We start from the raw sequence: 26,296 nt of genomic DNA, 5'->3' as shown, positions 1-26,296 counted from the left end.
ATGTAAAAGGGTAGTGCCCCTGGTACCAGACATAAGAAAGACATGTTCCTCATGTGGTCGAGACTTGTCCAAGGAGGACGGGACTATCCAGAGAAGCTGACATAAAAGCAGCTCCATGATCACTGTTTCACAGACAGAGCACTTAGAGAGCAATTTAGTATCAAGGAGAGGTGTCAGGGGTCCATCTGCCAGGGTGTGTGTTCGCCAGCAACTCTCGCAGAGTCAAGGGCCAGTGGGCATGCAAGTTGCCTCTGACCCCAAGGTCAGTGGAGTGAGGCAGAGAGAGCCCTGTCTGTATGAGTGATGAAAGGGATAAAGTAGCAGAAAATTCACCCTACGTGATCATCATTAAGTACAGTGTATGTGAATAGCAATCTCCAAGCTGCTTTTTTTGCTGCCCCTGAAAAGCCCCTTTGGACAGTTTAGCATATCTAAGATTTTTTTTTTGCTTTTTTGGTTGATAGAATTGTGGTGTGCCTTAGGCTTTTTTGGGTTACAAAAAGTGTGCCATCACAGAGAAAAGGTTGGAAAAAACTGCACCATATACACCTTTGCTCCTGGCATGCTTAAAAAAGATATTCATACCTGCCAACTCAACTAAAAACTGACACTGTGCATTATTTGGATGGCTATGTTGCATTTATTGCATAAATTCCCAAAGATACTGCAAACGGGAATAATGGGTAGGGATAATAATTATACTTCTATTTCTCAGAATTCTGTCATTATATTAGGACAGTCAGCATTGTAAGCTACCCGATAGACTGGCAAGTTAAATACAGCGGCCCTGGAGCAAGGGTATTGAATTGAAATTTAAACAGTTCCGACCAACAAATTTTTCTCCTATCAAAGGTCCAAGCCTCACATTTGTTCTATGATTCAGATCCCTGCTTATGTAGTCATCAAATGTCTATTATAAAATAAACAAAGTATAATTTCAACAGCATATCAACAATATTTAATTTCAATTCTAAGTAAGGACTTTAAACCTGTGGACCCTCTGAATTTAATAGGCCTTGTATTTGTATGGAATACAAATATCTTTAACATATAAAACAAATAAACTGCTTAATAAAAAATAAAAGTAGGCCTATCACATTCACATTTTAAGTAAAAGAACACAAAACCATCTGAATAAAACAAAAAAAAGTGCACTCCTTACAACGTTCCCATTAGAGAATTTTTTTTTATGTTGCCCCAAAATCCATGCTACTTTAATTGAACATTCATTTGTATGCTGCTGGGCTATAAATGAATGTGAGTGGATTATGGTGGATGTGTCATAGCGGACACTGAGTTCTGTTATTTTACGTGTCCTCACTTCGGACTACCGCAGACATGTTTCTGCAAATGATCCGTGTTTTCTCTCATAGTGGCACTTCACATTGCTACTTTTTACTACAACCACAGTTTCGCAACATACCAGACAAACTGGTTTTGAACTACCCATGGGAAGAATGAACATATATTGGTAAAGTCCATTCATCTCTTAAAGTTCAGTGTTCTGCGTCTGCTTTCCTTTATTTGGAACAAGTCATGCTACCAGCTGCTTATTCGTTTCTGTTATTTCTTTTCTGCAAAATCCACGTTTTACCCATGCATTGTAGCAACTGCATTGATTTGCTCTATATTGAGTGACACGAAACAATGCACACACTTCAGAAAGGGGGAAAAAAATTGCTGCATTAATTTTACCATTCATTCTCATTCATTTATCACAAATGCGTCACAGTCCAGATAATGCTATCACTCAGTCCGGATCCACCATTTAGTGATTCCTGTGCTAGAGACTTGTTTTGCTTTTAGTGCTACTCAAAGATAACTTATTTAGCACTTATGTGAAATTATATTGAAGTCTTCTTACAGAAACATGAAGTGTGTGTGTGGGGGCGGGGGGCTTAAAGTGCAATTTTTACCCTCACAACATTTCTCTAGCATTGTACCAGTACTGCCATAAACCCCCCAACCTATCCCCCTCCTACAACACCTCTGCACCTATGTCAGTATGTATAAATCAAGGAAATTAACACTGCGTTACATTGTATTGACATGCGGCATATTGCTGTGAGCCGCGTAATACAAAATTTTAAACCTAGAAATGAAAGGTAGTATATAAATACAGTGCTGGATGTGTATTTAATACTTTTAGTACTCAATTAACTTTTTTACATTATTGTTTCAGAATGTTAAAAAAAAAACTTCATGAAAATACCACCCTGACCAAAGCACTGCCTGAGGCATTTGCCTCGTGGCCAGCCCTGGATGTGAGAATATTTTTAGAGAGAGAAAGAGAGAGAAAGAGATCAGAAAATAAAACACAGGTTGGCTAATTTTCTTTTTACCATAACATCACCAAATTACAATCACATGGGACGGCTTCCCCTAAATATTGATATATCAGCACCTATTGCCCTAGATGTACACTCCTAACAAATTTGAGGTTTGTAACTAAGTGGGAAATAGTGCTTTTGTTGATGAGTAAGTGAATTGGTCATTCAACTTTGCATTATATATAGTGACCGCTGTCACTTGGGAACACAGCTGCTCTTCAGAAACTACCTCTTAAACAGTGTTTTAATGGGAAATATACATTCTTGCATACTCTTCCCCCTCCTCTGTGTGGGATCAGCTGCAGGCTTGCTGCTCGATGTGCTCCTCACGTGGGGCTTCGAACATTTAAAAGACTGAGCCGCTGCCATCCTAATATCTCCCTCTACTGTCCTCTCTCCCCCAGTCGCTACTCCCAAGCCACTATACCCATTTGAAGAGGAACACTTTGTGTTCTTCTGACCAGGAGTCGGTACGGCATCACATTTGACAGCCGTTTCCTGTGAGGTCAGACCACTTCTGAAAGGGAGTTGTGTTTCTAACTGCCAGTACAGAAATTAAGTTTTTACTCCTAGAAAATCCTCTGCAAATAAAATGTGCGTGTGTTATTTAAATAATTGAAAGGTTTTAACATGTCTATTTCTTAGTATTCTAATAAATTCATGAGAAACATTTAAGATAGATTAATAGCCTTAGCTCCAAACGCCTTTTTAATTTGGAATAAATATTCCAATTCAGTTTTTTGTCAGATTGTATACAGCTTTTGAAGCTGACAGGGAAATGATTGTTCAGTTTCTACTTGTCTTCTTCATGAGGGCTAATCCAATGTGTAGATGTGGCCAGCATACAGAACACTCAGTAACGCTGGGAAAAGTAGGCCATATCTGATACCTGCTGTTGCAGTTTATGTTCTCAAATTTCTTTTTAATACAAATATCCACTTTATCAAAATTATTCTGAAATTTGATCTCCATTCTAATTTATACTTATAGTGCTCATAATGTTTACTTAAGCAAGTTATTTTTTGTAATAAAATAAACTGAATTCTCCAACTCATTGAGAAATTTGCTCTGTGGTTTTTGTAACTCAGTGTTATGTGACACATGCCAGTCACAAACCAGCTTAATAAACAGCCACCTCATCCATATGGAATATTCTTAAGAGGCTGTGGTTTTAAGTTCAAGGCTGTCCTACACCCTGAACTCCTTGAATGTTACAACATTATTAAAAGTATCTAGGGGTGCACTCTAACAAAATTCATAACAAGTGAATATTGCCCTTGATATTAACATTAATATACAGTACAGCAGAACCACCTTTAAGGAGAAAACCACTTATATTATTAATGTGAAATTGTTAAATGATGGATTAAATATAATGTAAAATAACTGTTTAAATTTTTATAATAAAAATACAGCACATTTGTTAAAAATCTGTCACTGTTTTTGTAATACAGTAAAAACAGTAATTACTGACATTCAAATAATTATTAAATAAAATGAGTATAACACAAACATTCCTTTTGTTTTCAAAAGAAGTATTCTTTTGCAAAACCTGCCACAACCAGCACTCTCTATTCAAATATGTAATTTTGGGGGAATTTTAAATATGGGAATGTTAAATTGGGGTTCTGGTGCATTAAGAAAATGAAAATTCCATGTTTGTAAGATCAAAGCAGACAAAATCTTAATTGATACTAATGTAAGATTAGAACTTAATGAAAACACAATTTGATAGTTCTGTTATACAGATATGAAATGGCATTAAATGTAACAACATGTACCAAGTTCAAGAAGCATTTATATTGTGACACATTGTTAAATGCTGCTGCCCTTGTGCAATTTATATAATTTGCTACAATAACAGTACATCATCATCAAATCAAGAAAGAATATCAGTACATAAATACTTCACTATATGCCACATTTGTACTTTATGAGGTAATTTATCTGTTACCTATATAAGATATGGCAGTATCACAACAGCATAATCATCATGGTATGCACAGTGTTTAATTTTAGCATAAATGCCACAGGATCCTCAATTTAAAAAGAGGCCAAAGCATTGTAATCTGGCTCATTCATTGACAGCAATAGTGTTCCCACTGTATGTTCACCTTGTTATATGCAATCACACACAAATGCTTATTTTCCTGCAAGCATAAGGTGGCTAGTGCAACTCCTTGAGGAGCTATGTTTTGTTTCTTGATGAAAGCATGCTGTGTGCATGCATCTGCATTATAGAGTAATTTCATGATCAATATAAATGAACCGTCACACTCATATATGTTTCCATAGTTCCACTGAACCACAAATCATTTCTGGCTGCTTAAAGCATCATTTGCTTCTGATCTATTTAATTTTTTGTCCATCATGTGTAATAAAGTAAAGGCAAATAAATACAGCCAGAGATGAAGTATGTCTTACCATGGGTATTTTTAAATTTTTTTTATAAACCTTCATTGCACAAAGTTTTAATCAGATACTTGTCTTTTGATAAATAAAAAGTTACGAACACGATTAACTGATTTTTATTTCAATAGCCTGCTGGATATGGCCATACGTTATAGCATACACAACTAATGTTTATTTTTGTGACCTAAGTTTACAGGGACTTGGTGCTGCCTGCCTAGCTTTCACTAACATACTGAATCATGTGGTTGAATTTTAGATGGTTGCATAAGCGTTTGAGTGGAGTACTACAACAATTTTGCAAGGTATGGATTTTTCATGATCATCATCACTGTTGAAAACAAAACAAAAATCAAAATAATGCTTATGTTTTAGGTAAAGTAGGTTAAACATTGCACATGCTTCTCATTTTCATCTTAAGAATGCAGCAAACACAAGAGAAAGAAATACCAACTTTTTAAGATGGTGTCAGTGTCAGACTTAGAAACGTGATCAGAATGGTTGCCTGTAATTATTCAAATGATGTACAACTGATCTGCCAACATACTCAGTTTGTATCTGTTATTTCATCCAACACTCATTTGATGTTTACAGCAATTTGTAACTGGGAAAAATCAGTCTCTGACAAAACAGGAATTAAGTAATGGCCAATTTTCACAATTAGTATATAGCCGCCGTTCTAATTGTAATAGGAAGTAAATACATGATGGTGCAGCCCTGCATTTACATGTATAAAATATGTTTAAAATCATTTTACATATTGTTACAAATGAACCTGAAAGTGTAACATGTATCCGCTTGAACTCCAGGTAACATTTCCACCAGCTGACTATAAAGTCCACCTGCTCCAAAAGAAGATACTATGACCCTATCTTAGGGACAGTTTTTTTTTGGCAGTGAAATCTTTGAATGCACTTTTAGTACTAGTAGTAGCAAATATTCAGATGTGTGCTTTGATGACCTTGGAAATTCATTCAATGAATAAAAAAATAAATAAAAAAACTACTAAAGTCACGGCTGCTTGCAAAAAGAAATTAAAGTGCAACAGATGTGGAAGGTGAGACTGATGACAAAGAAATGAAGGGCATTACGTGATCAAAAGCATCGGGGTAATTATGTTCTAATTGTGTCCATAAATCGCTTGCATTTGAGAATTCAATGACTACCATTTTGCAAAAATGCCAGCTTCTTAATTTTTTTTTCTCTCCTCTACCATTAAATTTGAAACTGAATTAAGTTCAAATTGCAGAAATTACTTTTGGTTTTGAAATAATACACATCTTTATGGTCACTCCTTTTTATAATTATTATCTAAGGTCACTAAAGGGACAACAACTTTATTTCCCAAGGCAGTGTAAAAACTCAGCACTCTATGTGGGTAGAAGTTATCTAATGAAATTGACTTTAGCAGCCTTAAAAGAATTTCCCCTTGGGATTTTTCTCATACACGCTTACGTCACTACGCATGCGCTTTCTGAGAACTTTTATCTAAGCCCTACGATGGCTCCTAAACATGCTGCTTTTTCTAAGCCTTCTGACAGTAAAACTAAGCGCCGGAGGAAGATGCTTACTATCCAGGAGAAGGTGAAACTCATGGATGTTATTAAAGATGGCAATACCCTACAAAAGCCTCCTCACGCATATGGAAAGACAGCGCCAGCAACTGCCTATCAAGATGTTCTTCAGCCGCGCACCTAGACACCCACTGCCTACTCCTAGTACTTCTTCACTGAAGACAACAACGCACCTGTTGAAGATACTGCACCACCTCTGAAGACTCTCCTACTGAGGTTGTGCCTTCATAGGTTAGTGGTTGTGTGCAATTAAATGTACAGTACAATAATCTACTATATAAAAGCGTTCAGGATTGTCCTTCCGTCCCGTGAGTGCAAAGCGTAGCGGTATTTCGCCTATTACAGACTTACTACTTGCGGCTTGAGGTACGAAGAGACGCGATGTGAGCAGAGTTCTGGTGCTCTCATCGTTCCCTTGCTTTTGTGCGCGATGCCCTGGAAAAATAGACAAAATTATGTCTCTGGAAATAATTAATGTTGATGGAGTACAAATGCCTCACCGCGTAGTAAATATCAGGGGAGATGGTGCTTGCTTATTCTCATCTATAGCTTATTTAGTGCATGAAACTCCGTCTTTAGCGGTACAGATTCGGGCTGACATTGTACGTCTTTGGACAGGCACTTGAGGGGATAAAAAAAAAAACTTAGGTTTTCGGGAGATTTTATTAATGAGCACTTTGATGTTCTCATTCCCTACACTTACAGTACATGCCTGATGTACACATGGAGCGCACAAAAATTGAGGATAAAAGTCGGTCGCCTTAAAAGGCGAGTGCGCCTAGTAATATGATATTTGTAACGTCTAATATGTCTTATTTTCTCTTATTTTGTCTAATATATTGGGTAATACGAGTGTAATGGTGACTAAAGGGTGTTATTTCATGTTTAAAGGGCTCTAATAATGTTAAAAAACGTATATAGAAGGTCATAAACAGGTTTTCTATACTCTAACTGCGAAAATATTCGATTTATAAATAAAGAATCCTACTTCGCGAAAATTCATTTATCACGGTAGAGTCTGGAACGGATTAACCGTGATAAACGAGGGTTCACTGTACTTGTGTATTTTCATCTGTTTTCTGGCAATTTAGTGTTCAGTTTTTGTTTGATTAGAGACATTTTGCAATGGTCTTTGTATATACTGTTTGCAACCGCTATACTTGTTGCCGGTCACATAACATAGTGCGTCATAGGGTCTGCAAATAAAAGATGGAGGTGTTATGGAGTCAATATCCTAGCTTTGGTATAAATTTCAAAATTCTACGGCAATCTTTGATTTAGTAAATTACTTTTTCTAATTAATATTTTTGATATATGGTAATGTTTTGGCTACACTTTCTTATTATGTTTTTTTCTCTATTTAATTCTTCCTTGTTGCCATCCCCTGCCAGTTATTTTGACTATATTTAAGCCCACATATTCCAGTCTTTTCACTTTTTTCTACCTTGCAGATATTTTTCCTTATAAGGTATTTTACTATGGGAGATATCAGTAGTGAAACATGTTCCATGTTTAACAAAGATACGCACTGGCAGCATCATAAATTTACATACTACTATTATCCATTCAGTCATGTCTGACCGTTGGATACTCGCCATGCTTCCCTGTTTTCCATAGCTTCTTTCAGTTGCTTGATGTTCATTCCTGTGTCATTCTTGATGATATCCAGCCAACGGGCATTTCGATTCCCTTGCTTCCTTTTACCGCTGACCATTCAGAATAACATTTCCTTTTCCAGAGAATTCACTCTCATCACATGTCCAAAATAGGTCAGTTTCTGTCAGGTTATATTGCCTTCCAGGGACAAATTTGGGTTTATATGATCAAGGACATCTTTGTTGGTAATCCTAGCTGTCCAAGGGATTTGTAGAAGTCTTCTCCAGCACCACAGCTCAAAGGCATTGATTTTTCTTCTAACTGCTTTTATGAGTGTCCACGTCTTACAATCATATCATAGATTTACATACAAAATACAGAATCACTGACAAAAAAAAAACACTAACAGAAAAGTAATATTTTCCTAATTAACTATTGGTGCATTTTTCTGAAATAAACCAACATTCTTTCTTTTGCTAAATGATGCATTAGTAATACCTCTCTATTGATTTCATGACTGGATACTACAAAGATAATATGACAACCAGATTCTCGGTTTTATTTCCAGGCTGTACCATAGATGCTGTATACAAGAGAACACATTTAGAAGGCAAATAAATGCAAGAAACTATTCAAATGCTAACAGCCACATTGCTGCTGTACAGTGATCCCTCTCTATATTACGCCTCGACTTTCGCAGCTTCACTCCATCGCAGATTTTAAATGTAAGCATATCTAAATATACATCACTGATTTTTCGCTGGTTCCCGGATTTCTGCGGACAATGGGTCTTTTAATTTATGGTACATGCTTCCTCAGTTTGTTTGCCCAGTTGAATTCATACAAGGGACGCTATTGGCGGATGGCTTAGAAGCTACCCAATCGGAGCATGTATTACATATTAACTAAAACTCCTCAATGATATACGATATGCTTCCCGCGCTGTGCTTGATTGTTTGCTTTTCTATGTCTCTCTCACTCTGTCTGCCTGACGGAGGGGGTGTGAGCAGAGGGGCTGTTTGCACAGAGACTGTTTGCTTAGAAGATACGGACACTCCACTAAAAAATGCCGCTTTATTGCGGTGCTTCGGCATACTTAAAAGCACAAAAGCACGTATTGATTTTTTGATTGTTTGCTTTTCTTAGCGAGCACGCTCTCTCTCTCTCTGAAATTCTCTGCTCCTGACGCGCGCACTCCTTTGAAGAGAAGATATGTTTGCATTCTTTTAATTGTGAGAAAGAACTGTCATCTCTGTCTTGTCATGGAGCACAGTTTAAACTTTTGACTAAAGGGTGTTATTTCATTTCTAGAGGGCTCTAATAATGTTAACAGTGTGGGAGAGTTTATAATGGCTTAAAATATATAAAAATAACCATACAAACATATGGTTTCTACTTTGCGGATTTTCATCTATCACGGGGGGTTCTGGAACGCAACCCCTGCGATCGAGGAGGGATTACTGTATACTCAATTATACTCAGCCAACTCCAGCTGATTGTCACTCTAGATGCAGCAAAAAGCAAACAAACAAAAAAAAACTCCATGCTCATGTTTGACCAAATAAATGCTTCAGTATTTTACTTTGAATAACTCATTCTGACTGACCTACAAAATTAAATTCATACTACATTGTTATATCAGGTCTCTCTTTTTTGTAATTCATACATGGAAGACCTAAATGAACATGTATCAAACCTAAAACTAGTTATTAACATTAAGAAACACTAAATACTGTACATGCAATCAAAACATTCAAATAAGGATACAAATCACTTACTTTTTATTTGCTTCTTAATAAGCTTTGTGGCATCTAGCCAATGCTGTGAATAAAACAAACAAATATTAACAAAAAATTAACAAAATTATTCTTTAACATCATCATACTGTATATCCTAACAAATAGCATAATAAAATTGTTCATGATAAATCCCTGCTTGGGCAATGGAAGTCTATCTCTGCTGTTAAATATGCATTTATTTAGATGAACCTGTTATTTTTTTTAATCTTTGAAAAACTGACTGGCTTTTAAATTTACAATACAGTTGTGCCTATAGGAATGTCACACCTATAAGGAACAGTTCTACTGTTTACTGTTGTGCCTTGCCACATTACCACAAGTGAATACTTTCTAATTTTAGGCATCCTTTTTTACAATGGTCTTTGCTGTTTCAAAAACAACTGCAAAACCTATTACAATAATTTGCCATTGTTACTTTTCTGAAGCTTATTTTTCCCCTATATATCAAAGAAGCTTATTACCATAACTTAGTTTATAATTGTGAATAAAATTTTGTCTTTCCAACTAGAGATTCATACAAAATTTTTCTGCATTGAAGTTGGCAAGGCATTGACGGCATACTGTTTGAAACCATAACATAAATTGTAACATTATTTTATTAGAATATACTTTAGAAAACATACATTTAAGCACATGTAACTGAAACTTAACATGAGAAAGCTGACTGAGGCAACATAGAGAAGAAAGCTTCATCTAATTTTTCACTTTATGTATATATCTTATTCATCAATTTTTTTGTGGTTTTTAAAATAATAATAACCCAAAATTCACACAAAGCTCAGTGTTGATTGATATTATGAATGTACTAATGATATGCACGTAGAAAAAAATTCATAAAAAATGCAATCAAATTAGATCAGATTCATTGCCATATGTACAAAGTACAATAAAATTCTTATTTGCATGCTTGACCAACACACACAATTCTGTCACTTCCCAGCAGTACAAATCAAATTTCATAGTTATGTAAAACTAGCAAAATACCCGCGCTTCGCAGAGGAGAAGTAGTGTGTTAAAGAAGTTATGAAAAAGAAAAGGAAACATTTTAAAAATAACATAACCTGATTGTCAATGTAATTGTTTTGTCACTGTTATGAGTGTTGCTGTCATCAAGGATTTGATTATCATTATTTCTTTCAATCAGGTTCGTATTTGGAGGACGTGTTGTTATGAAGTTACATTCCGTGTTTGTCAACCGTTGTAAAGATAACAGGTTTCATTCATCGAAGTGTTCACTACGCAAATCGCTACTCATGAATGTAAGATGTTTAACAGGCATTCCCGGCATTAACTTGTGCTAAACGTACCATGGTGTGACGCAAGGGGAGCCGACTGTAAAAATGCAAGGAGGCGCGTATTTTGAACGAAAAGGGAGAAGACAGCGAAGGAGCGGAAAAGTGAGAAGGAAAACTGTTTAAATAAAGAGCTAGGAAGGTGAATGGAAAGAAGCAGCCAGTGGTAAGGCAAGGAAGACTTCGTAATAAGGACGGTGCACGTAGAAGGTGTAGCAATAAGATTTTTAAGCTTTATGATAATGTTCACGCATGGAGGATTTAGAGAGACGCACTGGGAGAAGTATAATCTGAACCTCTCTACAGTTTCATTTATTTTCGGGTTGTAATGTTCATCAAATTTATGTATCATCTGGTCCAGTGGCGGACCGTGCATCTCACACCTAGGCCTTCAGTAGTGCTCCGTCTGAATCAACCATTCCCTCAAGAACTAATTTATGGTTATAAAATCTTAATATGCAGAAATACAGTATAAAGAGCCGCTGCATCGCAGAGAGATAACTCCTGTAGCCACAATAAATGCCTTTATTGAATAGACAAACCAGGGGTGAACAAGTTCCTTTCTACTGCAGCTACAGCCGCGACACACATAAAAAACATCAATAACTACTCATAAACTTGCCATATTATTTAGGAAAATCGCAACATTTTACTCACCAAAAATTCTGATTATTTGTAAAAAAAAAAAAATCCATCCTCCTCTCTTTCCTCAAAAACAGTTCAATTACTCTGTTGTACAGATTATCTGTGCGCTTCAGTTCCATCAAAAAGTCCCTTTCTATAACCATCGAATCGAATGCTAAAAGTCAAACCTGCCCTGTCGTATTTCTGGCATAAGTTTTAATTCGCTTTAAATGTCAGCTCGACAGAAGCAGTGTACACGGGAATGGTCACTGCCAAATACGCCAATGTGAACAGCTGCCCCATGCTCTCGTTCAGATTTTGCTGATGAAGGAAGTCGAGATCAGTGGGAGATTTTCCGTCAAAATCATCCATGACATACATTACAGTCAGTTCTGTTTTTAGCCAAGACAGATCAAAAACTGCTCCGTGGCTCTTGTGTTAAACTGGAGAAGGCTGCATGCGGGAAATTTTTCTTGTATTCCCGATACTTCTGGGGGTCGAGGAGCATGACAATCGCCTCCAGTTTTTCGTGGTCTTGAAATCTGGTCTGTGTCTGGCAAATAATATTGTCCAGAATCCTGCCATGGAGTTGGCGGTAGTGCGCGCGAGGATCTTGTGCTCGGATTGCCTGCGGTGCGGGTTCAGTGGCCTCGTAGGGCTCCTCATATCAGCTTCTATTCAATCAATGGGTCTGAATACGGTGACGTTGCAGTACGCCTGCTAGAGGGCCCTACTGACACCAACTCAAAATCTGATTGGTTGAAGCAACAGTTTAATCGAAATTTATTCTGTGTTAGAGGGCCTGCACAATGGATTGTGAAAGCCTCTATGCCTGGCAACAAATGATGGCTGAAATGTGATTGTTTAAATGCTTTAATATGAAAATACATGTCTGGAAGCAGCACAACCATCGGAAAAGCTATGAAAGGAAGCGGACAGACTATTTGGAATTGCAGCAATCCCTCGTTTATCGCGGGAGATAGGTTCCAAGGCCGGCCGCAATAACTGAATTTCTGCGAAGTAGGGAAACCATATTTATTTAATTATTTAACGTGTATTTGGACCTTTTTAAACCCTCCCTGTACTGTTTACAACCCACCCTTTACTCTATTAATAACAGGGACAACTGTTAAGCAATATGAAATCGGTAGATAAGTTTACAGTTACTGTATAGCGAAGTACACGTACCTATATATGACATGATGATGGTGATGAATATGCTGTGCAGTAAAAATGATGACGATGAAGGTGATGATGACTTTTACTGCGCAGCCGATGACTGTATTTTATGTCTCTTCAGACGGCGGTGCCATTTCCTGGGGCACCTCTTCCATGGTTTCCGAAGGTGTATTCGTAGTAGGAGGAGGAGGAACTGGCTCTTTTTTGCGAGACTGCAAAAACATTGTGATCAGCAGTTGCTACCGCTGCTTCTTTTTCCGGTCGAAGAGCAGCTTGTAGGCGGTCATGACGTCGTCGACCTTGTTGCAAAATTGGACCGATCGAACCATATCGTCGTCCCATTCCTGTGACCGCTCTTGCAGATCCTTAGCCAGTCTGCAGCCACAGTCGCAAACGTTCTCCCTTCCTTCAACATATCCAGAAGTTTCAACTTCTCGGCGATCGTCATCATTCTTCGTTGGCGTTTAGGCTCAGCACCAGCCTTGGAAGAAGGAGCACGTTTGGGAGCCATTGCAGGGGGTGAAAATTGAAGCGAAGTTCAACACAAAGAAACCACAAAAAAATCACACACAGTACAGTGTAAAGTAAACCGCTCGGCGAGAAAGCTTGAAGTGAAATGGTCGCGACAGAGAAACAAGGGGAGATGCTGTGGGATCTGGGCATCAGTCAAAGCACCAATCATGGGCCCGATTAGTCGTCTCCCTCCCATGTACCAATCAGAGCCCATGTTACAACTCACTTAGTCACCGAACTTGTTTTTTTGTTCTTAGACTGGGAAATACTACTACTATATTTAAAAACCCGCGAAGTCGTGAATCCGCGAAAAGTGAACCACGAGTATTCATGGACAAAATATAATTAACATCAGTTTGTGATTCAGATATTTTTTTAGGCCAGCAGAGAAGGCATGACTTCGCCAGATCTTTAGCATCGAGGCTTTATACCTTGCGTATCTCATTAAACTTGTATCTCACGAATATCTTGTGCGATCTTCCGATGTCCACAGCTTTATTTAATTTTAGCTCAGATCCGGCACTTAAGTTTCTCTCGCACTTTCGCCGAGGGAGGGTTTCCGCAGTAGCTGCACTTATTAATATGCTAAACGCAGTCCTTCACCCGTCAATATTTACCTTATATGGGCAGGCACTCAATTACGTGGGAGGCATGATGATGCAAGACGCAACTCCGCCTCACACACAGACCGAGCTGCAGGCTATTACTGTATATGGACGAAAGTAGGTTCCAGTTATGACCGTTACGCGTATAATTTCGAAATGAAACCTGCCTAACTTTTGTAAGTGAGCTGTAAGGAATGAGTGTGTCAGTAAGTGAGTGAGTGAGTCAGTCAGTCAGTCAGTGAGGGCTTTGCCTTTTATTAGTATAGATATAGAACAGAATGTTAGAGGCAAAAAGCAGCCCCCTACTGGTTCTGCAGTCCATGATTATATGAACTCATCTGAAATTGCATCAACATTTTTTTTTCATACAACTTTGAGTATAAAAAGCAAAGCCTACATCAAATTCCATAGCAATATGGTAAGAGTGGATAATGGAGATGTAGATCACAATGTTGCAAGAAGGCATGCACACAACATTTTCACAGATACAAGTATTTGCAGAGCCAAAATGTATGAAAATGAGACAATAAGTAGTGAGTTTTCTTTGTTTTATGCTGATAAACATCTAAGATTGTGTTGTGGTGAAGCAGAAAGAATTGTTGCAATGTGATACCTAGGTTTTCTTGCTGTAAACTACAGAAAAAAAAACTTGATTTCAGTATATATCTGTTCTCAAACCATTGTGCATATGTAATTTAAAATGTACAATAAAATATACAGGAAAAAGCAATGTTTGGTAGATACATCTGCTGCCAAATTTGATGAATGTATTAAATCATGTACAGTCACAACAGTTTAATCACAGATGCATCCTGTAAACATTAATTTTCTTTAAACAAATGTCAACTTAAAGTACAGTATATTGCCAGCTTTGCTGCTTTATCAGTCAACTTTTGCTCTGCATCATTTGTTATTTAACACAGCATAAGATAACCACTGATACAATACTGACATTCCTTCACTTAGTCCATGTAAGGCAAACACAACTAGTTTGACAACAAATTCTGGACAGCTGCTGATGCAAATAAGAAAAAGGTGTAGTAGAACCTCTACCTGTAGCATTTCATGCGCAAACTACCTTGTTACGAGCATGTTTAACAACATCGACAAAAAAGTGATACTCATAATGCATTGTTTGTTAACTTGCTATTTTGGAACACTTGGTGAAGTGTATGTTCCAGTTACACTGAGTTTATATATTTATAGAAACTTACTACTTTCTCTAGACAATTGCAGTTTTTATTCACAGTGGGGAAAAAATTATCAGCATTAAAGTTTCTAAAAAATTGTGCTTTTACAGTATGCTAAACACAACTCGTAATATTTCTGTTTAATTTTAGTGTGTTTTTTTATTTAGGATAATTTAAATATTAGCTGTGTAACACTGTGCTGTAAAAAGCCTGGACTCCTAGAAACCATGGATTCTGGTACTTCAATCAATCAATCGCATCAGTTGTGCATTAGCGGTTAAGCTCTTTTCTCTACAGATTCATTTTGCCGACATACTCGCCTCCATTGTCTTTAAGCAAGTTTCTCTCTCCTTTGAGGTCTCGTTTTGCCGATGTGCTCACCTAGCTTGTGTATTAGCGGCTAAGTGGGTTTCTCTCTTTTCTCAGTGGTTTCAGTTTGGAGACAGAGTCGCTTTCTTTGAGCTTCATGCTGTAGCCTTGCACTTCCAGGCCGGAAAGACAGACACACACACTTCCATGCGTAGATGTTTATATAGAAGATATCTTTTAAACTGTGTGCCCAGAGCTCAAAAGGTAAAGACGACATTTTTTGTATTATGTAATCAAAATGTTCTGTAACTGGAACAGCAAGCAAGTACAAATGAGCCCATTATGAGGAGCAATGATTCATATGTTTTTAAGAGAGATCAAGTGAGGAACAGGCAATGTGTTTTCAAAGACTGTTGGATTCTGCAAGATATGCCATTGTTAAAAACAAATGTGCGAAGAGGTATTATTTATTTAGAATGTATATGTTTGAGCTAACCAGAGTGTATATGCCTGTAGAGATGATGTGAAATATCTATCCAATTTCAAATGATACAGAAAAGTAGCCATCAAAAGTACTCTATAAAGAACAGGATTTTAAGAAGCATTTTTAGAAACATCATCAGAGAAGACAATGCTATTTGCCATCTACTGTCCCAACACTCAACAATCAAACCTGGTTAGGAAGGCAACGGCTGCAACAACAAAAACTACAGCCTCCACCTGATACAAAGTATGCTGTAAGACTCCGATTTGAATCTTTCAGTTTGCAGGTTTCTCATGCAAACACATTGAAATGCAGTAAGGCATTATCTATATCTGATAAATCTGCCTTTCACCCTGGAGACATAGTGCAAAATAATGGAGGTCTTGGGATCTCCCAATAAACCACAAAGACCCTCCTGGAAGCCTGAAAATCAAAATTGTGTGGGGTGCCTGAATATAACCTTCTAACAGTGTTACAAATTACATGGTGCCCATTACTGCATTTGGAAGAAAATTCTGCGGCAAAGTGCAAAAATCACTTTACATGTTTTAGGCCAGATGGAACAAGACGAGTGTATGTGGCGGCAGGCTGAGTGGGACAAGATGTCTAACTGGCAGCAAACGTTTAAATCAGGAGGGTTTGAGAAAGAGGTTGCAGTAGGAAAGCTTTAGTGTCACTTAGAGTAGAGGTGATTGTGAATTGCATGACACGGACAGCAACCCATTTACAATTTTTTTACTTGGATCTTATTTTTTTGTTTGAGTGTTCAAATTAATTTTGCAAGTGATTCAAATCTGATAAAACGCTGGACCAATGTCTACCCTGATTCTGCAAAATTAACACAAATAAATTCATTAGACATGCCACCTAATACACAACCATGAGACCAAAGTTCAAAATCCAAGTGCTCCCTAAATGCAGTTTACATGTTCCATTTGTTTTCACCTGGGTTTCCCCCAAATGGCTCAGGTTTCCTACCACAATCCAACGACATGCAAATCAGGTGGACTGGCAATGCTAAATTTGCTCTGATTAGTGTGTGTGTGTGTGTTTTGGAGCCTGTGATGGGCCGGTGCCCTGCTCAGGAACTGCTCCAGTTTTGTTCCCAATACACTTACTGAGATGCAGACTTTAACTGTTTACAGTGGAGACCACCAGCAAGTACATCAACTCATAAAAGGCAAGTCATTAGTATTATTCTAAGTAGATTTTGCTGCATACCCAAGACATTATGGGCTTATCTGTACATAAAAACATATGGACATGACAGACAATCCACTCTGCATGACTCAGTAAAATACATGCATCGGGCACAAATATTTCAGAAAAGACGAATGGGCTGCAAAAGCAGGCTTTTTACTTTTTCAAAATTCTCAAAAATGATTTAATCCTTGTCACAGAAGTGAAAATACATTTTTTTTGTAACATATATATGAGAAATGAATAATTTTAAATTTAACCCACTAGCATAACAGATAACTTACTACGATAGTGACATTATAATCAAAATCTTACTACGTAGCCTTCATAAATTTGGAAATTTAGGTACTTAAAATATACTGACTAGTCTAATATTCCTACAAAATTAATTAACATTGGAGTATAACAACACACTAAAAACCTGCCCATAATTCCTGTTTTCTGTATCTTCACAAAAGTATTCACAGAGGGAAATCACACCATCTAATCAATGCACACAGCCACAGTATATTTTGAATTAAATTAGCCTTTTATCAGTGTAGCCAAAGCCCACAGCTCCAATCTTACTGCCGTGTTGATGGTTTAGTTTCAGTTTACTGCATCTGTGCCTCCAATGTTACATTATTCCAAGGATTATCATTAATCATAATAACAACAATAATAATAATGCATTTTATTTATATAGCGCCTTTCCCATGCTCAATGCACTTCACAGAGTCACATAAAGAAACAGCAGATATATGTAACAGTGGATACAAATATTTCCAGAATAGAATACTAAAACAGATAGATTCAGGATACACAAAGCATTAATTAGAATAAAAGACAATAAACCAGAGCAAATTACTAAATTTAGTACTAACAGAAAAGCCTAGCAATAACATCATTTGTGATATAACACATACACAAATTATCCTGAGTATCTGGACAGAGAGGAAGACTGAAAGAGGGGGAGAATATCAGTCAACACCTTCCCGAACAGTTGAGTTAAGTTGTTTATTAAAAGATTAAATGGAGTCAGCTGATCTAATTAATTTAGGGAGGTCATTCCAAAGTCTGGGTGCTATACAGCTAAAGGCCTTGTCACCCACAGAGTGCAGGCTAGTGTGTAGCGGTCCGGTGCCACTGAGATTCACACCATAAATATAACGGTGATTTATTTATTTTTATAGAGGAGATCCCAGGGACGCCCCCAGCCTTGGAATGACCCACACACACTCAAAAACAGAGACAAAATAAAGTACACTGGGAACTAACGAAAATTAAAAATATAATGAAATTAAATGATATAAATGAAAACAATAATACCAACCCTGTACCCCTATGGCAATAATACATTAAACATATAAACACAAAAAAACTCCACACAGCAAAGTCCATGGAATAACACACTGGATGTAATGATAGATGACAAGAGTAATCCAGGGATCTGTATGTTGAAAGATAATGAAAAAAACAGTACTACTGGTAGACACTGTAAGGGTGAAGACAGATGGATGGTTCAGAAGAGCTCCTTTATTTGCGGGAAAGCCATGAATCCACAATCAGTCCTCAACACACAGGTAGACAGACGATCCAGACTCCAACAACGAATACAATCCAGGACACTGCAACTAAATACGGCTTAATTGACAGAAGGCAGTCCGACAGGTAAACGGAACACAAAATACAACAACAAAAAACACCCTTTCTCCTCCTGACACCTGCCCTCCTTTTAATCCCCTCATGAACCATATTCAATAGTTCTGCTACTTCGGAAACAAAGCACGATGTAAACCTACACTTTAAATTAAGTTCATAGACAGGCTGCCGCTAGCGTTTGTAATTTAGTGCCTGCCCATATAAGGCCGTCCGTCAGCGGCAATCCAATAGCAAACTGCCACGGGTAAATATTCACGGGTGAAGGACTGTGCTTATGGAGAGGAAGATGAGATGGTCAGGGTGGTGTTTGACACAAACTCAGCGAAACTGCGAGAGAAAGTTTTAAGTGCCAGGACTAAGGTAACATTAAATACAGCCACGGACATAGCACGAGATGGCACCAGCACAGCTGGGAACCTTCGATGCATGTACACCGAGCGGCTCACGTGAACTGATGCAGTGCACAGATAAAAGGCAACAGTTCCAAAGAGCGCTGAACAAAAACCGAATTACACAATTGAAAAGGCAGCAAAAAATATGAAGCGTCTGATAAGCATATTCATAAATCCAGCTACTGCGGAAACAAAGCACACGGTGGAAAAAGTCAATATCCCGCTAAAGGAAGACAGTGTAAAAAAAACCTGTGCATGCAGTGTGTCAGGTCTCAGATAAAGAAGAAGACGAGCTGTTTATTGATGCAGTAAGAAACGAATCGATGAATGAAACCTGTCATCTTTACAGCGATTGACAAACACGGAATGTAACTTGAACACAACACATCCTACAAATACGAACCTGATTGAAAGAAATAATGATAATCAAATCCTTGATGACAGCAACACTCAGTAACACTCACAAAACAAATACTGTATATTGACAGTCATGTTACGTTATTTTTAAAATGTTCCCTTTTCTTTTTCTACCTTTTTTAACACACTACTTCTCCGCTGCGATACGGGGGTATATATATATATATGTATATATATATATCCCGCTCTACATACTCGAATAATGGATACTTTATTCGCCATCAATGATTGTTTTGGTAAAGCCATACTCAGTGTATTCATTAGATGAACGGTAAAAAGTAAGAGCGAGGGAGGATGACTCATTGAGGCATGCAGGCTGTAGTCTTGCGTCAACTCTATCTGAATTGCGCGATCACATTTGAAAAACATATCTTTTCAAGTTCTATTTAGTCCATATGTGTCAAACTCAAGGGCAGGGCCACATCCGCCCGGCGTGTAATTATATCCGCCCGAGATCATTTTATATACTGTATTATTGTTATTAAAGCCGGGTATATGAAGCGCTGGTAACACAATAAACTACAGATCCCATAATGCAGCGCTTCAGCTGCCTTGCATCAGGGTAACCTGAATGCAATTCAGAAGATACAGAAAACAGCATAATTAAATAAGAATCTGACACTTCAGCGGACGTTTTAACCCGTGCACAATCACAAAGTGATTTCAAGTGAAGCTGCTTTTATGGGAGACACAAATGCACCAGTTCACCTTGCCCCACTTTCCCTGTTGCCAAGTACTGTTAAACCAAGTCGTCACTACGGTGTTCCCAAATCGCACTTTGCTGATAAACTGGCGCACTGCGCACTGAGTTTGCACGGCGCTTTGGTGACTTTGATGAACAAAAAGTCCGTCTACATGCGGCTCGAACCTTGTGCATGTTTGGTAGCACATATCTGTGTGAGAAGCTCTTCTCAGTGATAAAGACTAACAAAACAGCACACAGGAGTCGCCTCACTGATGAGCACCTGCAATCCATCCTGAGAATCTCCACAACACAGAACCTCACAGCAAACAGAAACGAACCTGTGGCCAAAAAGATGCCAGGCGTCCAGCTCTAAAATGACATATGAGCAAAGACAACTGAATGATTTGATTTGTTATTGCACGTAAGAGCGGAGTCAACCGTTTTAACAAACAGCGTATTGCACTGATCTGAAATAGCTGTGTGTGTATATATGTATATATGTGTGTGTATGTATGTATATGTGTGTATATATGTGTGTGTATATATGTAGATATATATGTATGTATATATGTGTATATGTATAGATATGTATATATATATATATATATATATATATATATATGTTTATGTGTGTGTGTGTAAATATATATATATATATGACAACAACACTCATCACTCACAACAGTGACAAAACAATTACATTGACAATCAGGTTACGTTATTTTCAAAATGTTTCCTTTTCTTTTCATTGCTTCTTTAACACACTACTTCTCCGCTGAAGCTGGTATTTTGCTAGTATATATATATATATATATATATATATATATATATATATATATATATATATATATATATATATACACATACATATATATACATATACATATATATACACAGTGGAACCTCGGTTTGCGAGCATAATTCGTTCCGGAAACGTGCTCGCAATCCAAAGCACTTGTATATCAAAGCGAATTTCCCCATAAGAAATAATGGAAACTCAGATGATTCATTCCACAACCCAAAACTATTCATATAAAAATTATTAATACAAAATATAAAGTAAAATACATAATACAAATTAACCTGCACTTTACCTTTATAAAAAATCATGGATGGTGTGAGTTTCTAAACTCATGTGGGATTCCACCCAACGGGACAACACACAGAAGAGCGTCCCAAAGCAATCGCAGTCTCCCAGCGCTGTAGCAGTTCGCCGTATAAGCACATCCAAAAAGATCGCAGACATGCTATAAGCGCCTGTCGTCAATGGGTCATACAAGGAACATTATAAAGATCCCGGTACAATAAATAACAGCACTGTTGCGGTCTCAAGCTGAATAAAGCTGGTGTTAAAGTACTGAGACTCAGCGTCGTGTTTTGGGGAGCAAGACGGGGACTCGCACTTCACAGCGCACACACACACAGTCACAATGCCGTAGTAAACAGATGTGACTATATGAGTGATGCACACAGACTCAGACGGAGAGAGAGAGAGAGAGAGAGAGAAGCGTTGGGTGAGCGAGATAAGGAGAGAGAGAGTGAGACGCGCTGGGCGAGCGAGCAAGCGAGATAAGGAGAGAGAGAGACACAGACACGCTGGGCGAGCGAGATGAGAGAGAGAGAGAGAGAGAGAGAGAGAGACGCGCAGGGGGAGCGAGATATGAGAGAGAGAGAGAGAGAGAGAGAGAGAGAGAGAGAGAGAGAGAGAGAGAGATGCGCTGGGCGAGCGAGCGAGCGAGATAAGAAGAGAGAGAACCATCAGCTCAGCTGTGATCACATAACGCCCAGCAGACAAAGTGTATCCATACTACTCGTAATGCAAGACATCGCTAGTTTATCAAGTCAAAATTTATTAAAAATTTTTGCTCGTCTTGCAAAACACTCGTAAACCAAGTTACTCGTAAACCGAGGTTCCACTGTATACTAATAAAAGGCAAAGCCCTTACTGACTGACTCACTGACTCATCACTAATTCTCCAAGTTCCCGTGTAGGTAGAAGGCTGAAATTCCTTACAGCTTACTTACAAAAGTTAAGCACGTTTTATTTCGAAATTCTACGCGTAACGGTCATAACGGTCGACAACGTCCGCCATGTTGTACTTTCCTATTTATGGCCCCATCTTCACGAAATTTGGTAGGCGGCTTCCCAGCGCTAACCAAAACCGATGTACGTACTTATTTCGATGGTATGACGCCACTGTTGGCCGCCATATTGAATTTTCCAAACGTCACTAATTCTCCAACTTCCCGTGTAGGTAGAAGGCTGAAATTTCGCAGGCTCATTCCTTACAGCTTACTTACAAAAGTTAAGCAGGTTTCATTTAAAAAATTCTACCCATAACGGTCATAACAGTTGACAACGTCCGCCATTTTTAACTTTCTTATTTATGGCCCCATCTTCACGAAATTTGGTGGGCGGCTTCCCTGCGCTAACCGTAACCGATGTACATACTTATTTCGATGGTATGACACAACTGTTGGCCGCCATATTGAACTTTCCAACGTCACTAATTCTCCAACTTCCTGTGTAGGTAGAAGGCTGAAATTTGGCAGTCTCATTCCTTACAGCTTACTTACAACAATTAAGCAGGTTTCATTTCGAAATTGTCCGCGTAACGGTCATAACGGTCAACAACGTCCGCCATGTTGAACTTTCTTATTTATGGCCCATTCTTCACGAAATTTGATAGGTGGCTTCCCTGTGCTTACAAAAACCGATGTACATACTTATTTCAGTGGTATGATGCCACTGTCGGCCGCCATATTGAAGTTTTCAACGGTCTTTGTTACTTATGGGCCCATCTTCAAGAAATTTGGTACGCGGGTTCCAAAAGCTAACTGAATCCTACTTATGTACATATATACGTCCATAGCCTGCAGCTCGGTCACCGTGTGAGGCGGTGTTGGGTCCCACGTTGTTGGCTGGCTGCCTGCCTATATAAGGCCGTCCTTCGCTCCAGTCTCTACATTCCCTTCCTTGCTTCGCCACAGGATTCAAGTCTCCCTGCTGATAACTACAGCCTTTTTATTTAAACCACAGCTTCTCTACTGTTTTATTGTTCATTTATTACAATTATAGTTATTGTGTAGGTATTTTAGACTTAATTTACATTGTTCAGGTACCCATTTCCTTTATCATTCCAACCGTTCCCCCATTAACATGTCTATCGAGGTGATCACAATCGATCAAAGAACTGTCACTTACCGAGTGGTTTCCATGCCCGGAGATGGCACCTACCTTTTTCATTCTCTTTGTTACAAATTGTACGGCCTTATCAGGCTCACTCTTGATATCCAGAGGAATATTGTGTCTTATGTATTGAATGACTGAGACAGGTTCAAGGTGTGGACTGATGATGGTACAGGAGATAATTATATTACACAGGACCATTATAAAAGTGAAATGCTTAAGCCCATCACCTATGGATCTGCATATGAGTTGATGGCTGCCGCTGAATTGTTCGGTTGTCGCTTTCAAGTGTACCGAAATGGCCAAATACTTTACACCTTTCGACAACCGCCAATGCCTCTTAAACATCTTAGATTCACAGGTGACGATTTCAGTAGTGGACACTTTGATGTTTATGAATGTTTAAACTCTCAAAAGCTGGATGTGAAGTTATCGATGAAACAGGTTGTATACTTACAACGCTTGACAGATGCCGAATGTCTCTTCAACGCAAGTCCTACAAATACTGTCGTAATTGAAACAAACCATGAAACTCAAACCGATTATGACAGCAGCAATCCAAGCTGTGAGATTTGAAACAAAATTACTGTTCACATGGCCAACTGTACGTTGCATGCTGAAGAGTAAGCTCAGTGCACAGCTTGGTCATATAACAACCGGAGGGCTGAACTCACAATGTGGTATACAAAGAGATCCTTAATAAATAATTATTGGTATATTTTCCCTCAGTTTAAAAAGGTTTAATTTTCTTCTTAATAAAAATTTTAAGGCAGTACTTCGCCGCTGCAAAGCGCAGATATTTTGCTAGTCTATACTAATAAAAAGCAAAGCCCTCACTGACTCACTCACTCACTCATCACTAATTCTCCAACTTCCCGTGTAGGTAGAAGGCTGAAATTTGGCAGGTTCATTCCTTACAGCTTACTTACAAAAGTTGGACAAGTTTCATTTCGAAATTCTACGCGTAATGATCATAACTGGAACCTATTTTCGCCCATATACTTTAATAGACTGCAGGTCGATGGTCATGGGAGGCGGAGTTCCATGTTGCATCATCACGCCTCCTACATAAGTAGATAGAGAACAAGGAAGAGCTCCAAAGAGCTCTGAAGAAAACACACATTTCACAATTGAGAAGGCAGCAAAAGATTATGAAGCGAATGACGCATACAAGCATATTCATAACTGCAGCTACTGCAGAAACAAAGCATGGTGTGAATCGTAGGTTTAAATTAAGTTCATAGACACTCTCCAGCTGCTGTTTGTCATGCCTATGACGAAAACGGTATTCGCGAGATAAAAGTTTAATGAGAAGACACGAGGTATAAATGAGACCTTGGATCACTTTGTAACGGAGTTAAAATTGCTGTAGCAAGAAACTTAAGGGCCAGGTCTTAGCTAACATTAAATAAAGGCGTGGACATCGCGAGATCGCACGAGCAAAGCGGAGAAGCTTCGATGCATGTACTCCGAGCGGCTCACGTCAACTGACTTTGCAGGACTGGAAAAGATTAAATTAAGTTCATACACACGCTTCCGCTAAATATTCGCATGCAATTCCACAATTTAATACCGGGAATGCCTGTTCAACATCTTACATTCACGAGTGCCAATTTGGGTGGTGAACACTTTGATGAATGAAACCTGTTATCTTTACAACGGTTGAGAAACACGGAATGTAACTTGAACACAACACATCCTACAAATACGAACCTGATTGAAAGAAATAATGATAATCAAATCCTTGATGACAGCAACACTCATAACGGTCACAAAACTATTACACTGACAATCAGGTTATGTTATTTTTAAAATGTTTCCTTTTCTTAGCACAAGCACAGCTGAGAAGCTTTGATGCATGTACTCCATAATAACGCATTTAATTACACTTTGCATTCCAAGCAAAGGGGAACTTTTGTCAATGCATGATTTTCTGGTAAACCGACTACATTGATGTACACATCAGAGCTACAAAAATGTAAGAGGCGGAAGAAAGCGCGTTGCTAGGACTGATCGGAGGCACATTTCATTTCAAAAGACTACCCGACGGAAGCCTTGATAAAAGCGTGGTTTTGTGCAAACTGTGCAAAAAGGAGTTTGCATACAACCAAAGCACTTCAACCTTACGGTGCCATCTAAATGCAAAACATGTTACAGCGAGCACAGAAACTATGTATGCTGTTATCACTGGCAGTACGAGTTCGAGTACCAACAAAAGGTGTCAGCAGCCCAAACCTGATGAAATGACTGGCTTCAGGACCAAAATTAGCAAGTCAACATCGGTCAAACTTACAAATTCTCTCGCAAAATGGATTGCTTTGGACTGTAGACCACTAAGAGTGGTGGAAGATAGGGGGTTAGAAAATGTGCTACAGTTAGCGTCAGGTGAACCAACTTTACAACTGCCATGCCGAAAGACTATTTCAAGTAAAATTCAACAGCTTTATGACACCGAAAAGCAAGCAAAATTACAGCATTAGAAGCATTACAGAAAGCGGACTTTGTGGCTCTTACTGGGGATAATTGGACTTCCGTGACCGCTAGTAATTCTAATTACAAAATGTTCAATGATCACACTGTTTTAGCCTAATGTACAAAACAATTTTCACTAAGGTTACTCAGAGTTTAAAGGTGAAGCTGGACAGATTACCTTTTCTGTTTCTGCCTTATTTTTTTAAAAAGAAAAACTGCACTTTAAATAATAATAACAAAAATTTCAACATAAAGACAATACCATTCTGATAATATACTTAAAGTACTTAAAATACCACTTTATTTTTAAGTCTACCCAATTTTAACCAGGGATGATATTTTTGTTTCTGTTTTAAATTGAAATGCAGTTTGAATGCAGAAATTAAAAGAGCTTG

The 26,296-nt window shown here is 38.2% G+C and overlaps 1 protein-coding gene across 5 annotated transcripts in view; it reads right to left on the bottom strand.

Annotated features, from left to right (window-relative positions):
- Positions 1–26,296, bottom strand: part of epb41l4b (erythrocyte membrane protein band 4.1 like 4B) — a 404,010-nt gene that overhangs the window by 262,190 nt on the left and 115,524 nt on the right. For all 5 annotated transcript variants that reach the window (XM_039737615.1, XM_039737616.1, XM_039737617.1 and 2 more), the window contains exon 3: positions 9,688–9,730. In XM_039737615.1, coding sequence (XP_039593549.1) covers positions 9,688–9,730 — 43 coding nt within the window. The remainder of the gene's footprint in view (positions 1–9,687; positions 9,731–26,296) is intronic.

This window comes from Polypterus senegalus, chromosome 15 (assembly GCF_016835505.1).
Source record: "Polypterus senegalus isolate Bchr_013 chromosome 15, ASM1683550v1, whole genome shotgun sequence".
In the NCBI taxonomy this organism is placed as follows: Eukaryota; Metazoa; Chordata; class Cladistia; order Polypteriformes; family Polypteridae; genus Polypterus; species Polypterus senegalus.
This window is presented reverse-complemented; position numbering and strand designations above follow the sequence as displayed.